Source organism: Eublepharis macularius, chromosome 3 (genome assembly GCF_028583425.1).
Source record: "Eublepharis macularius isolate TG4126 chromosome 3, MPM_Emac_v1.0, whole genome shotgun sequence".
NCBI lineage: Eukaryota > Metazoa > Chordata > Lepidosauria > Squamata > Eublepharidae > Eublepharis > Eublepharis macularius.
Genome location: NC_072792.1, coordinates 157,820,646 through 157,837,203, shown reverse-complemented (window position 1 = coordinate 157,837,203; position 16,558 = coordinate 157,820,646). Strand labels below are relative to the sequence as shown.

General features: G+C 42.2%; 1 protein-coding gene across 1 annotated transcript in view; it reads right to left on the bottom strand.

The window, feature by feature from the left end:
* Window positions 1-204: 204 nt before the first annotated feature.
* LATS2 (large tumor suppressor kinase 2) overlaps window positions 205-16,558 on the bottom strand; it is a 50,624-nt gene continuing 34,270 nt past the window's right edge. The window contains exons 3-8 of the mRNA XM_054973611.1: window positions 6,317-6,449; window positions 4,153-5,702; window positions 2,567-3,149; window positions 2,045-2,227; window positions 1,257-1,363; window positions 205-709 (exon numbers count right to left, since the gene is read on the bottom strand). Of these exons, the coding sequence (XP_054829586.1) occupies window positions 215-709; window positions 1,257-1,363; window positions 2,045-2,227; window positions 2,567-3,149; window positions 4,153-5,702; window positions 6,317-6,449 (3,051 nt within the window). The 3' untranslated portion in view covers window positions 205-214. The remainder of the gene's footprint in view (window positions 710-1,256; window positions 1,364-2,044; window positions 2,228-2,566; window positions 3,150-4,152; window positions 5,703-6,316; window positions 6,450-16,558) is intronic.

The following is a 16,558-nucleotide window of genomic DNA, read 5'->3' as shown; positions in this document are numbered from 1 at the left end:
GAAAAAAAAATTAGCTAACACACCAGATTCAGATTTCAAGTGTTCTCATCTATATAGCTATTTACAGCGCTAAATGGCCTAAATCAGAACTAGGACACTGTATGCACGTCCTTAATGCTTCAGACTCACTGCGGCCTGAACTAGAACTTATCCCAGTTAAGGACTCTATAAAGGAAGACCCTACATTTTTTTTTCTTTTGCTTCGAATGATAATTTACACATATACAGGTTGACAGGCTCCAGCCTGATCTAGCCCCTCTTTGCTTTCGACGTCAGAATTCTCAGACTGGTTTACTTCCAGCCCAGAAGGCTTTGGATATCTAAACGGGTACCCATTGTCATCAAAGAACCTTCGGAAAGTGAACTCGTAGAAGGCGTGTTCTGTGTGTTTGCCGCTGGAAGAGGCCTGCGGATCCCACGGCCTGGTGCTGTCCTCGCTAGTGTCATTCCAAGGACTGTCTTCTTCAACCGGATCAAAATTTGATGTATCCATTGGATGGCTAATCTTTGGGATGTAGGGAGCTGGCTGCCTGCGGCAATCAGTGGAGAAGTCTATGGAGTCAAAGAAAGGATGAGCCTTAATGTCATCCGCTCCGTTTCTTCCAAGCCTTTCTTCAGCAGCACAGCACAGTTGTGTGATAAGGTCACTTGCTTCTGGACTTAGCTTGACCTGGGGGGGAATGTGCAGAGTGTTCTCCCAGTTAATCACCTGAAGAACAGAAGCAGCCGGTTAGCATCCAGTAGCATTTTTGCTTAGGCACAATTAAACAGTTGGTCCCGCTGTCAGTCACACTTCTTCCCGCACTGCCCCATCAACTTTCTTGCCACAATGAGATCAGGCTAAGAAAACAGTTGGCAGAATGGTAAAAAAAAAAAAAAAATGGCTGCTTTCACACATGTCAATTCATGCACTTGCAATGCATTTTAGCAATCCTGTTATGAAACGGGAAAATCCAGTTGCAAATGATGCTACAGTGCGCTGGAAATGCATTATTCAATGTATGTAAAAGCAGCCCGTATCACAAATGATGACTCGTTCCCCGTCAGCAAAAACAGTGAGACACTTCCAATGACACAGGTGATTATTGTTCTAAGAAGCCCAATAAACAAATACATAAATACGCACACCTTTCATTATCAGCCTGTTTCTGGGGCACTGTTCAAAATCAAACACTAGCAACCACGGCTGCAGTGTATTTTTCAGACTCTAACACACTGCTCAACTTTATCATCATAGGTAACTAGGCTGAATTTACCTTCAGTTGGGTTTCTGTGGGTGAGGGAGCCAAGAAAGGAGGCTGCCCTACCAGCATCTCAAAGAGAATCACACCAACACTCCACCAGTCACACAGCTGAGTGTATCCTGAAAGGCAAGAAGGAAGAACATATTCTTCAAGTGGTAAGAGCAGGATTGTTTCAAAGACATCAATTAATCCTCTGTCACTAGCACTTCCATGTGCATGATCAGTGTTCCTCAGAAAGACCTCATGCGTGAAGAAATGTTAACTGCAGAGAAAGCGAGCACTGGAGTGGAGGACAGCGTCAGCCACAGGTGGATAGAAGTGGGGGGAATGATGTTACAAGATCCAAGCTTTTGTTGTTGAAAGGCAGTCTATAAATGTAGCTAACAAAACAAAGCTTGTGTGGGTTCACTAATTTTTCTGCTGTGTGGGATGGGGGTCAAAGAAGAGTATGTCAGGGTTAATGCCAAACAGCGGTACAGACAGATTAAAATATTTGAGTGATTCACTGATCACATATTACCAGTTCAAGAAACCGAGTAGAGGTAAACATGAGTTTCCTGCAACACCTACTTTTTGCTCTAGTTGTCTCCAGTAAGGTTTCTGGGTATGTTTCAGCCTTAAGGGCAAAGAGTGTATTGACTCAGTGACTCAACAGTGGGATTATGCTTCCACAGGATAAAGAGTTGAAAAGCATCCACATGTGTCAACAACCTCAAGCTTTCCTCGGGCCATTAATATTTATGCAACAGAAAACCAAAGTCAAAACAGCTGCTTTCAACTGAAAGAGAAGCATCATGTACCTTTCCGAAGCAGGACTTCTGGTGCTATGTAATTGGGAGTGCCAACTAACGAATGGGCTAAGCATCTCTGATGTTGCTTCTTAGCTCTTTGCTCCAAAGTCTTCAGCCTGTCACCACATCTACAGTTAGACACATCATCCCAAAGGTCGCTGGGCTCCATGCTGTCCTGCCTGATGTGACTCCCTTTCAAAGAGGAAGAAATAAAAAAACAAAAAAAAAATTACAAGGAAGGAATTATCAGGGTGTTCTTCAGAAACATTATTACCAGAAATATTATTCCAACTATTATGCTTTGTTTTCAATCATACATATTCAGAAATGTAGGACTTGTAATTTACTTTTGTCAGGACTTAGGTTTACTTCCTTTACTAATGTGTAACGTATACATTTAATAAAAGGCATATTTTTAAAAAGCTGAACGATCAGTCAAAAAGCTGTTCAAAAAACTGAGACAGTTCTTTTTGTAAAATAAATACTATGGCACTTTACCCTGCTGCCCCCACAAGTCTCAACGCCCAATACCTTTCTGATAGTATTTCGAGTTGTGTGTCCACCTGAATCCAGTGCAGAGGCCAAAATCTGTCAATTTGATGTGCCCATCGAGATCAATCAGGATATTATCAGGTTTGATGTCTCTATGGATAAACCCCATTTTGTGCACACTCTCTATGGCCAAAGTGAGTTCAGCAATGTAAAACCGAGCTAGCTTTTCTGGAAAGACTTCCATTCGTATCAGCAAGCTCATCATGTCTCCACCAGGGATATAATCCATTACAAAGTAAAGGTTATCTTTGTCTTGAAAAGAATAGTAGAGCTTCACCACCCATTCGTTGTCCGCCTCTGCAAGGATATCTCTCTCTGCCTTGACATGAGCTACTTGGTTACGACTGAGCACATCCTTTTTTCGTAGGGTTTTCATGGCATACAGAGCGTGAGTGTCCACCTTGCAGGCGAGGCAGACTTCCCCAAAAGCACCAATACCCAGAGTCTTGATTTTTACAAACATTGATTTGTCCATTTTGGCCCTTTTAAGCCTGTTGTAGTTGGATTCTTTTTGGTAGAGAATCTTCCTCATTTGCTCTTGCTCTGCTTCGGAAAGGCCAGCCTTCATAAGAAAAGGGAGAGGGAAGAAATGAGACATCAAGACAGTTAGGCTAATTGGATACATTTTTTATACAAAGTTAGGCTGAATCCATAGTGCTAAACAGTCAGAATGGTAGCGTCTTCCTGGCGCGTTTTATGACGTCATCGCGCCACGATGCCGCTCTCACGGCGCGATGACGTCAGAAAAAGCACCAGGAAGACACTTAGCACCATGCCAGTAAGTGTGGATTTGGCCTTAGTTTGAAGCTGATTTTAACACGACAGTTTAAAATTCTCCCTTAAAAGCCAAGGTTCTACATCAATCTCTAAATGTTTACTTAAGCATATACAACTGTCAACATACAGGTTGTATTCTGCTCCACTAATTCCATTTTGTATGTGACCAGAGCCATGGGCATTTTGTGATGTTTGGAATTATATCACACAAGCATAAAATCTGGCACAAGGCTCAAAATTCATCGTTCCAAGGATCACAACACACTCTCTTCTCAATAAAAAAGCATGTTTCTTGCCCACTTTGCAAAGAACCAGAGGATAAAAAAATGGGGGTGGGGCTTCTAAAAAAGTCTCAGAAGTCAATGGGGATTGAACTGGCTTCCAACGGACAATGATTTGTGGCATTCCGCCCCTCCCTCCATGATTGTGAGAATCTGAAGAGCAAAAATTATACCCAGCACTGTGCCAAGGAGGATCAGGACATGTTCTTGCGCTATTTTATTATTATGCTGCCTCTGATGGTGATTCCGCACACGTTGGATAATGCACTTCCAATCCTCTTTATAGTTCATTTGGAATGGATTTTTTTGTGTGCGGAACAAAAAATCCACCTCAAACGACTGATAAAGTGCATTGAAAGTGCATTATCCAACATGTGCGGAATCAGCTTGAGAGTCAATTTTTTTAAAAAAATCTGAACTATGTTAAACATGGATGGTTGCCATATTACTCTTATCTCACTCTGGCTTCTTTCCTTTTAAGAAAAAAAGTACACAAAATTAATTTACTTTGGCCATTTCTTGCTCCAGTTGTAGCCGGCGATTCATTTTTTGCTGGTACGTCTTTATGACATTCTCCACATGCTGCTCCATATAGAATTTGAAGGCAAACGGGGAGTAACTCTTGATGCGAGATTCTCTTTTCTCTTCATCTTTACCACTTTTTCGCACAGGCACTGGCGATGTCTGGATTTGTTTTTTATCTTTGCCTGGTTTTTCCACTTTGGCGGGCTTCATTTTATCATTCCGTTCCCCATTTTCCTCTGCTTTGTTGCTTGGTGAGTTTGAGACTCCTCGGAGTGTCTGCTCAATTCCTGCATGTAAGCAGTTGATATCAAATTGCTCAGAATTACTAGGTAGCAGCAAATGTTTTGGATATGGCGGTGGTGGACACCTGAGCTCCTGATTGCTATAATCAACATCTAATTGATAAGCATTAGCTCCTCCAACAGGATGGGGGTGCTGGTCAATCATTCCTAAGCCATCTACCCCTGAAGGCTGGGCAGGTAACCAGGCAGGATGAGCAGGGCCCACCGCAGTCTGTGGCTCAGGCCTCATCACTCTTGTGCTCTTCACTGGCTGGAGGATATGAGCAGATGTGACTGCTGTGATGGTGTTTGGAGAAGGGATGGAAGGGTCAGCTTTGCCCGGAGGAGTCTGCCGCAGGGAGACTGGTATCTGCTGTTGCTGTTGATGATTGTTGAAGGAATTGGTTCTGCTTGGCACACAGGCCTCTGGTCTGAAAGGCACATGCTGCCGGGGCGACGCATCCAATGCCTGGTTCTGTAAGGAATCGCGACGGGAGGAGGAGGAGGAGGAGGCAGTCGTTTGCCACTGCTGAACTTGGGGGCTATTCATGTCATACAGATCCATGTTCAGGCTGTTTCTAGATGGCGTCAACAGACCCTGTGGCGGGCTGTCTGAGAATTCATTCGTGTATGTTGGGCCTCGGGAGATCACGTGTATGGGGTGAGAAGCTGGGATGGGTTGCTTGTGGTGAGGATGCGGCATATACATCCCGGCCGTGGCTTGCTGGAACCCATGGCCAGAGTTACTCTGGACCACTGTCCCTTTGTTTGGAAGGCTTGGATACCCTCCCTCCTGCTGCATCTTGTTCTGAAAGGACTGGCTCCGCTGAATGCCGTACCCCAGAGCATCCCCTCCCTGCACTATTATGGGCTGCCTGCTGTAATGTGGACTGCTTGAGCCATGGTTACTTTGGAGCTGCACAGCTTGGCTGCTGTGACTAACCACTGGGTAACTGATGACGGGGGAATCCATGTTTCCAGGGTATGTTTTCTGTGGATGACTCCCAGGCGTGTTGTGGGAGCCAATGCCAGGAGGTCTTTGTACAGGAGCACTCATGTTTGCAGACTGTGAAGCGGAAAGCAAGTAGTCCATATAGGGCCTGGGAACCTCACTGATCATGTTGGCAGCTTCTGCCCCAAAGCCTGTTCCGTCATAGCCTGGGTTACTGATCTGGTGATAGGACGGAAAAGATTCGTTGGATCCTTCAAAACTTGGCCTACGGCTGACGTTGTTCGGCATACTGCCTTTTCCTATATGGGAGATAAAAGACAATGGATGGGAATGCGATATGAAACCATCCACCCAAGTCATGCCACTCTTTCACACACGCACAACGCAACCTGGTACCACAAAGTTACGTGGTCAAATCGCTGCTCTCAAATGCGCTTCTTGGATAAATTTACTTTTCCATAGTGCAAACTAGGGAAGGGATACAGGAGAAGCGGTAAGAGCAATGCATTGCATTCTTCTTTGAGTATATTCCCTCCCAAAATGAAAGGGAGAAAAGAGGTATTGAAAACAGAAACAGCCACAAATGGGGTAAAACCATTCCCCATTTTTTTGTCTTTTCTCTTTTTGCACAACTGTGCACAATTCTCAGATTTTCCTTATGAACTCCATTTCAAACCCTTCAATAATAACTAAAAGTTGCTGCAAGTCCTCTAGTTTGTTGCATCAGTCTTTACCACGTCAAGTGACCCAGGAATGGAATGTCAAGCACAGACTGCCACGCAGATCACAGTTACAAGATATTCTTTAAGGAACTACATTTAATAGGGTCAAGGTAGCTTAGAAGTTGCTTTCATGTTTACGTAGGATCAAATCCAGTTTAAACAATATAGAAACAAAGAACACTCAAACTTACCTGGAGAAGTCTGCTTGATTACACGGACTATTTGTTCATTTCTAGGGTCTAAGTATCCCATCTTGCTAATGTATTCCAAAGCTGCTTCTATGCTTCTGCTGCCAGTCTGTTTGAGAGCTCTTATTGCCATCTCCTAGATAAAACGAAGACAGAGATAGACACAAATGAAGGCCCAGCAAATGGTCTGTAGGCATCTGATAGCATAGCACTGTTGAAGCTAGGTTGGCGTCAGTCTAATCAACGGGTTGGATCCAGCCACTTTTTCACTCAATTTAACTTAGATCCCCTCCTTACTACATCCCTCATCCTATATGGCTTTGACCTTGAAGATCTCAGGATCCACAGCATGGCTCTTTTGGTGGTCAAAGGGGACTCCACCCTTCTTTTTTCACCACCTGAACATCCAACCCAAGGACTGGATAAGAAACCAAAAGGAGACCCACATGAGCTGAGCTTTTGAAAGAAGAGCAGAAATATAAACAGATTAACAAATTTGGGTTGTCACTGGATTAAAGAACTCTTAATTGTACGAGGTTCCAAAGTGCAATCCTATACAGTTAAGGCCAGTCTAACCACACTGAAATCAATGGGCTTCGACTGGAGTAACTCCATATAGGATTTGCATTGACAGTTGAGTAACTAATGGATTAAATCTGCATATGGAGAAAGTGATTTTTTTAAAAAAATAAATAAATAAGGACTCTCTTTTTAGATGCTTCTTATACATGTCACAGTGAGCAATGTTTTAGACTATGCACTCCTCCCAACACAAGAGTGACCTAAACTGGGAAAAAAACCCAATTTTAGTAATACTTGCATTACAAATGATTGACTTGTTTTTTAAAAAACCTGTGGGTTAAAATCAGATATATTTTAATCAATCAGTTTAAACAGTGCAGTTCCTAAAAATAAACAAGTTTTGCTTTGCTTTGCTTTTCTTTGCAAAATTAGGCACCTTAAATATTGCTGTATCAATTATTTCCAAGAAATCCTAGTAAGATATTCAACACTGAAAACAGCACCTTTATATTTTATTATTAATAACAGGGCAGAGCTGACTAGAACCAGTCAGTTTTGAATGTTCTCAAAACAACTGCACGGCATAGCAACCCAAGACACAAACACAAGAGAGCCAATTTCTGGCAACAGCAACACGACCCAGCTCTATACCGAGAAGCATTCTGTTCTACTCCCAGAAGTGGCTACAAACTGCATCAACCCTGCCTAGTCATAGACGGCCTTATTTGATTAAAAACAGCTTCTGAAACATTTACATTCATTTAAAATAGTTCATGTGGGAGTAAATATAAAATAAGAACAAAAACAAACCAAAACGGATCATGCTTACTTCACATGCATATTTAAAGCATTTATTATCCAACAGGTATCAGGCAAATGTGTAATGAGGGTCAGGTTGTTTATTTAGGGAACAAGCTGGAAAACCATCTCATTTGTTCCACCGAGAAGCAAGAAGCATGAAAGTGACAGGAACATCATTCCAGATATGGACAAAAAGGTAGATGTAGGAGAAAGGGTGGGCGGGAAGAAGGCAATGCACACGCATCAACATTCTCAAAAGGAATCAGACATCGGTTCATCCAGTGTTGTGTACTTTGGCAAGGCTTTTAGGGTCTTCAGATAGAGAGTCCCTGCCCAACACCTGTTACATGTAATTCTTTACCTGGAAATGCAAAGGACTTTACCTTTTACATACAAAGCATATGCTGTAATGCTGACCAGCAGCCTCTTCCTAAAGCACAGAACCAATGCATATGCATCAAAAAAAAGGGGAGAATAATCACATTGAAAAAAGAAAGACAGGAGGGAAAAATGCACCTGGGTGGAAAAGTGGAAACCTCCTGTACTAAGACTGTAGACCAATTTGAATGTATAAGGACCCAGGATTTTGAGATCAAGAGAGGCTGTAATACCATATAGATTTCCTCCCCATTCCATTCCTTGCCTGTGTGTGCATTCACACAGAATCACAGAATTACAGAGTTGGAAGGGACCATACAGACCTTCTAGCCCAACCCCCTGCCCAATGCAGGATTAGCCTAAAGCATCTCTGACAAATATTCATCCAGCCTCTTCTTGAAAACTGTCAGCAAAGGGGAGCTCACCACCTCCCTAGGCAGCTGATTCCACCTTTTAACTACTCTGACCGTGAAAAAGTTTTTCCTAATATCCAGCCAGTACCTTTCTGCATGTAATTTAAGCCCATTGCTTCGAGTTCTAGCAGCCTCTGCTGCCAACTGGAACAGCTCCTTGCCCTCCTCCAAATGACTGATCATTCTCGTTGCTCTCTTCTGCACCCTCTCAATTTTGTCCACATTCATTTTGAAGTGGGGCCTCCAGAACTGCACACCTTCGTCAGGTGTGGCCTGACCAAGGCAGTATAGAAAGGGACTATGACCTTCTGCAATTTTGATGCAATGGCCCTTTTGATACAACCGAAGACTGAGTTTGCCTTTTTTGCCACCGCATCATACTGACTGCTCATATTTAGTTTACAGTCCACTCTTACTCCAAGATCTCTTTTGCATACGCTACTACCCAGAAGTGTATCCCCCATCCTGTATTTGTGCTTCACATTTTTGTGGCCCAGATGTAATACTGTGCACTTATCTATGTTGAATTGCATCCTGTTCACAACCGCCCACTTCTCTAGAGTATTCAGGTCTTTTTTGAATTTTAACTCCATCTTCTTGGGTGTTTGCCACTCCTCCCAATTTGGTATCATCAGCAAATTTAATGAGTAGCCCATTTACCCCTTCATCCAGTTCATTGATAAAAATACTGAAAGTACCAGGCCTGTGGCACCCCACTGGACACCTCCCTCCAATCTGATGAAATGCCACTGACCACTACTCTTTGGGTGTGGTCCTCTAACCTGTTCCGTATCCACCGAACTATCCTATAGTCCAGTCCGCAGTCTTCCAGTTTACCCATCAGAATGTCATGGGGGACCTTATCAAAAGCTTTACTGAAATCCAGATAAATCACACTGACAGAGTTCCCACGATCCAGTAAGCTCATTACTCGATCAAAGAAGGAAACAAGGTTGGTCTGACAAGATCTGTTGGGGACAAAACCATGTTGTCTTCCTCGGATCACTAAGCCGTCCTTCAGATGCTTACAGGTCGATCCCTTTAAAATCTGCTCTAATATCTTCCCAGCAACAGCTCCCTGATGCTCTATCCATGCATGTGTGTTATAAGTCATCAAGCTGATTCCAACTTATAATGATCCTATGAATTAATGACCTCCAAAAAGTCTATCATTAACAGCCTTGCTCAGATTTTGCTAACTAAAGGCTGTTTTCCACTGTTAATTGATTGTTGCAAACTCTGGTTAAAATGAGTCTAGATGTATTGTTACACTCACTTTGAGAACATGGTTTTAAATCAAATGGCATTAGAAGCATATAGGGATATGTTCCTGGTAGAGACAGGAATGACCACCCACAACAGTGATCTCAGGAAGAATGGGATGGGTGAAATATGCACATAAGCAGAAAAACACACCTGATCCTGTGACAGATTCTAATTTCTCAATGCCTGTTCCAGGAACCATGTGAGCATGTCTATAAGAGAGGCATGTGATCATGCCAACAGGAAAGAAAGGAGATTTTATGAGAAGCATTCTGATTGAAGGAATAAGGGACAAGAAAAGTTCAGCAGTTTCTTTCTTGTAGGTCAAGGACTACAGCAATGGATGTAAAGAGAACAGCATCTTCCAGACGGAGTCTTAATAAGAAGGAGTGACAAGGTATGGCAACAGTTGTGATACAGAAAAGCTGGAGCAGTACAGTAGCCAAAGAATTACCTGTAATCTAGCAGACTTCAAATCTCATTTCAATCACACACTCATTAAATGACTTTAAACAAGCCATTCTATCTTCTTTAGAGTCCCATCTGCAAAATGTGGAGAAGGACACTGGGCTGCTTTATAAAGATGACTTATGATAATATATGTAAAGTGCTCTGACCATTAAAGCAAGCACATAAATGCTAAATATTTCTGTTATCATAGAGGAATAAAACATGATCCTATAGTTCAATGCTTGAGATGTGGTATAGCCTGATCTCAGAAGCTAAGCAGGGCCTGTACTTGGATGGGAAAGCATCAAAGAAGACTGCAGAGAAAGGCAATGGCAAACCACCTCAACTTCTCCATTTGCTTTAAATCCCCTTGGCTGAGGTTGCTACAAGTCTGTTGTGACTTGATGGCACATAGGTATAGTTCACAATCCTGAAGATAAAAGAAATCTTCTAACAGAAGCAGGACAGTGGCTGAATGGAGAAGATAATGACTAGGTTATTAGTAACCATCACCTGAGACGAACACAGAAGCAAGGATAAGAGCCTCTAAGTTATTCAGACACCCATTCTACATTGGCTCCTAACTCCACCTCTAGTTGACTCCTTGATTGAGATTAATGGATTGTTTTGTCAGTTGACGAATTGCTTGAATATACTCCTACCTCACTTACTCTAAAACACAGGAGATTTTCCCCAGTCACTGACAAATGATATATTATAAGGAAAATAATTTGCTATAAGATGCATTTGATTTTTTAAAATATAAAATGATTTTGCGTATTAGCAAAGCTCCACTCAACCGTTTCATTATTTTTATATTTTCCATCTCACAGAATGCGGCAATATGCAATTATTTTCTATGTGGACACCAAAAACTTCTCCCAATCAAACCCAATTATTAGGAGTTGCTCAAAGTCAAAAGTGTGTACCTGCATAAATTCTATATAGCTCCACATGGCTTTTGGGGAGAGATGGTCCTTGGAAGACCTGGTATTGTATCTGTTGCCTTCCTGGTATTCAAAAGCAAAAACAATTACACTGAATTTCACTGGATTGTCCAAAAGTCATTGGACATCTGTAGCCCAAATTGGCAGAGATCGTATGAAAGAAGAACATTAGCCAATCTACATCCTGAACGCTGGTAGTGACCATGAGCAAGCTGGAAATTGGTGGTTCCAAATGTATTGTTTATTTTACTTTATTTATATCCCTTCTTTCTCCCCAGTGGGGCCCCAAAGCAGCTTACATTGTTCTCCTTTCCTCCATTTTATCTCACAACAACCCTGTGAGGTAGGTTAGGCTAAGAGTTTGGGGTCACCCAGCAAGCTTCCATGGCAGAGTGGGGATGCAATCCCAGATCTTAATTTGTCACTCTAAACACTACACCACTTCGGCGCTCATTATCAAATGTCACATCAACCATTAATTTAATAGGCAGATATAGGCAACTCACATAACTCATACGTATAATCCATTCTCTCCAATCTGCAGTTTGGGAATGATGCCTTCTTTATAGGTTTATTGCAAGCAGTGACTGAACAGCCCAAGTTACATCTAGAATAGGCTAATCTAAAATGAGCTAATTTGGGTCCCATCCAGATCAATCTCAAGTACCTTATTTGAAACTCAGGCTCTTTTCAAACTTCAGCTCTCATCAAGCTCCCAGCATGACTGGAGGTTCAATACAGCCTGGAAATCTTCCATTCCATTCCATTCCCAATTCACTTTACTGCTGTGGCACCCTTGACGTGGTTCTTGAACGTTGCGGCAATAAAGTTTGTAGTCAGGATCTCTGGGAACTGTGGTTTCTTTTTATTGGGGTTTTCAGCCTCTTACAAGAATGGTTGTTTCCCAGGGCTTCTAAAAGATCCTAGTACCTGGGACACTGTTGCTGCTTAATGAAGTCAGCAGCAGCACCACCACCAAGTAAAAGTATACAAGGAAAGGAGGACTAAACGTTACAGCTGAGCTAATCACAAGCAGAGCTCAAACCTTCAAAAGGTTTAGGATCAGCACACAATTAGTCTAGAAGATCTGAGCTGAGGAAATTTGAACTCCAAACTCTCCAATGTCATGCTTTGGTTGTACCATTCATTATAAAGATCACCAAGTTAATGTACATGAAGCATCTGACTATCTAAAAAATGCTTTATAAATGCCAAGTATTATTATGGTTAGTGACTTAGACCAAGATAAACTTCTGTACAATAGACAGCAAAAGAAAACACAACACCGTTAAGTCAGCTTCCGAACCCGAAGAAGAAAAGGTTATTGTGTAATAAGCAAGGAGATATTTCTATGCATTCCTCACCTAAATACTCTGCACACTGAAAGCAAATAGTTGTGGACAGATTCCCCTGTTTTAGCCTCTCTGCTGGCTTTCTTCCCCACTCATGTTGGCAGAGGCTAGGATTTTAGTTGTTTTATAAGACCGTCCAGCAACATTTTTCATTTTAAAAAAAAAGATGCTGGGTGCCAGAACATATTTATATTTATTGTCATGAGTAAAGGGTTGCTCAAGAAGTTACGGGAAGATTTCGCTCCCCCCCCCCCCCCAACCATTGAAGGAGTCTAGGCCCTCCAAGATCTGGACAAAGGAAATTAATTGCTAACAGCCACAAAACATTAGTAACTTGCTTTTCCATTCATAAAGAGGGATGGGTGACAGATGCAGGAAACAGATAAGGGTTTTCCCAAGGGAGGGGACAGCAGAAATATTGTGCCTGAATGGTATCTCTAAGAGAAAAGATTCAGCCTTTTAAGGCAAGTGTGATGTTGGAGGAGTTGTCGGCTAAATATCCAGCAATCTCGAACTTCGTGGAACACAATTTCATTAACATATGTTTCATGTGCAGCTTTGTGTTTCTGGGCTATTACTTATTTACTTTATAAGCTGCTTTCTAACAATTTCAAAGCCCAGTACAAAACAAGAATATACATAATTTAAAGTAATTTTTAAAAACAATAAAATATGTTATAAAACATTATGGCAATGATCTTTTTCCTGTGCCAGCAAGTTGCAACCAACGTATGGCGACCCCCACGCCCCCGTAGCATTTTCAGGGCAAGAGACTTTCTACACTGGTTTGCCCCCGCCTGCCTCTGCGTACCAACCCTACTCTGGATGGTAGTTTCCCATCCAAATACTGACCAGTGTCAACCCTGCTTAGTTTCTAAAAGGTGACAAGATTGGGCTGCCCAAACCACCCAGATCAGCACTGGCAATGATAAAAATGATAACGGCAATGAGAAAAGACCAGTAATCAATCAGTTAAAAGACTAACTTGAAAGAAGAAGATCCAGAGGAGTTTGCAGTGTTAGTCTGTAGTCACAAAATAGCAAAGAGTCCAGCAGCACCTTTAAGACTAACCAACTTCATTGTGGCATAAGCTTTCGAGAACCACAGCTCTCTCGCCAGGTGCATCTGACGAAGGGGGGCTGTGGTTTTCGAAAGCTTATGCTACAATAAAGTTGGTTAGTCTTAAAGGTACTATTGGACTCTTTACTATTTTGAAGTAAGAAGTTTTCCAAAAATCTGGAATAATGTGAATCTCATGAGGAAGGGCATTTCACAAATGTGGGGCCAACACACACAAAAGCCCTGTTCCACGTAAGAGGCCAATGTGCCTTCTGCATAATGGAACCTGATGCAAAAGAGTTACTGACTGATTAAAGTACCCAAGTAAGATACTTAAGGACCCTGCATCTGCTGGGACATGTGCCTGATGAGATTTTAATTGTGTGAATGTGAAGCAGATTAAGGATGAAGGCTAATTTTTTTTTAAAATGCAGTCAAAGACAAGGGGGAAAGTTCTATGTAACTGGTTACAGTCATCAACAAAACAAATCTTCAGGTGGGTAACCATGCTGGTCTGCAGTAGAGGAGCAGGATTTGCATCCAGTGGCACCTTAAAGACCAGCCAGATTTCCAGGGCATAAGCTTTCTCTGACAAAGGGAGCTTTGACTTCTGAAAGCTTATACCCGGGAAACACCTTGTGGGTGTTTAAGGTGCCGCTGGACTTGAGTCTTGCAAAACAAATCTGTGCGTCTTTTAAAATCTGGAGTGTCAACTGGCTGCTTGAGTGATATCTGTTGCCTACTTGTTTCTGTCTGGTCACCAACATCCGTCCCTATACCAGGTAGGAAGCACAAGGCTCCACTTGTTACCTGGCAGTGTCTTCCTAGAGAAGTTGCTCATGATAAACACAGAATCTTCTGCAACGACCATTTCCCAGAAGGAGCGACACTTACTAGGTCCTTCAGCCTGTGGGAGGCAGGACTTTTCTCTGCCAAATTGCTCATGGCCAGGGAGAATCCAGTATCTTCCATACTGAAGGCACTCGACATTGCTATCGTAAAAGAATTCAGATGCTGGTGTGTCATAAATAGCAGAGAAAGATTCACAATTGTGAGTACAGGTCTGAATATGTGTTTTTGCAGTTCAGACATTGCTGATGTTCTAAGCTTAGCTGATGTTAGCACAGTTATCACAAGGCACACAATATAGCTGTTTTTTAGGTACTGGGTCCAACTCAATGAGTCTAAACAATTTTGCATACTCACCAAAATTCTGCCTAGTGACCTTTGGTCAGACAACTACAGGTGGAATTTTGCTGATCTTGTTTAACATGGAGATTAAAAAACCTTCCGCTATTTACTACTGAGACCAACAATGATAGTACTAAAGTCCACTTAGACAGACAAACAAACAAAAATCTGCATGGCCATGTTGTTCAGAAAACCAATATCAAGCTCAGGAAAACTAAAGGTTAATACTAAAGTCAAGCTGATGAAAATGCTCTAACTACAGAAATGTAGGCAAGATAAATGCAGCCACAGCATCTTAGTTTGGATGAGATAAGCTGTGGCGGGCAGGGCTTTGCTTATGCTATGATTTGTGCAAAGCTCTACTACCATATGGATGATGACATTAGGCACAGAACAGCATTTGGACAATTCAGATTGTTACTTCATTTTCTAAAGTAAGTTGCTAGTCCCTTGAAGCTTTTCCCAAAGCAGAGACAACTTTCAGCTGGCAGGAAACTAGGTCTCTCGGGCTTGCATAGGTTTTTGCCCTGCCCAAAGCCTAGCAGAAGCTGAAGAATTATTCAAGCCAGGCAAATATATGCAAATCTGTTCACCTTACATAATTCAGTCACAGAAGCTATATAGAAAGATTTTCGTTCTATCACTTAAGTGTGCAAAGTCAATTGTAGTATGCACAAGATGTTGAATTAACCATTGAGATTTTATTAAAGAAATTAACACCCTTTTATTTTCCAGTTGAGAGGCTGTCTACTTTACTATACCCCATAAGGCCAGACCTGTTTTCAACAAGGAATCTGCATCTATGCAAAGGGCTATTATTGCTATTAGACTGGATTTGTTCAAGTTCTTTTAAAGGAACTGCTCAAGGTTTCCAAAAATATTAGTTATTATGAAGAAAACAAACCAAGGGCAAATAAGAGAGTGGAGCCAAAGGTTTTTTTCCCCCACCAATAGAAAGGCACTTCTTTCCAATGAAAGAGAGAGGGTCAATTTTCACTGACTCTCCCCTCCCACTCCTCTGCATAGCATTCAGCATTGTTCCTGGGATCCCCTGACCCATGGGGGCAGAGGAAGAGCAATGGACTGCAGTGGGAGGTGGGAAGCTCCTGTTGTGTTTGTGAAACTTCAGAAATGACCTAAAGAGCTGCTCCATTTTTTTTAAAAAAATGCAGACACTCAGATATAAACCACCAGCTGAAAATTACACAGTCTAAGACTGGGGAAATCAGGGACATGTTTGCCAGAGCAATATTTTCTAATTTTCCCAATCCTATGCCAATATTTTTGGTATGGGTGTATGGATGAGTTCAGAACAATCAACTGGCACCTGCTCTCCAGGTACAGCTGCCAGTTGTCTCACCATGGCAGGAGCCCTCCCCAACAGCAACCCTGCTGCCTCTGCTGCTCCATCACACAGGAGAAAAATAAATTTTAAAAACGCTGTCAGCACAACAGCAGTACATCACTTTTGGGGAGTTTCCAGCAATTTCAGGTTTTTACACACTCTTGACTTGTTCCTGATTTTCTTTGCAGTTTATCCCCAAGCACTAGAATCAGTTTGGGTACAGCTTTGCCACCCATATCTAAGTACCATGCCCCCATCCAAACTGGGCAGCCCTGCCTTGAGTCAGGAGGCAGAGGCCAGTGCCCGTGGAGCAAATCAACATTTATTGGGACAGAGCCTGGAACAGCAGCGGCTAAGCACTTTTCAAACTGTGCTGCTTGCTTGATCACCTCCCATTCCCTTGGGCCACCAGAGATTTTACCATTTTCTAAAATAGTCAATTTCACATTGCTAGATCAACCTACCATTACAACAACACATGCCGTACATTCTCTGAATTCCCAGCTTTCATTAAAAAAGTAAGT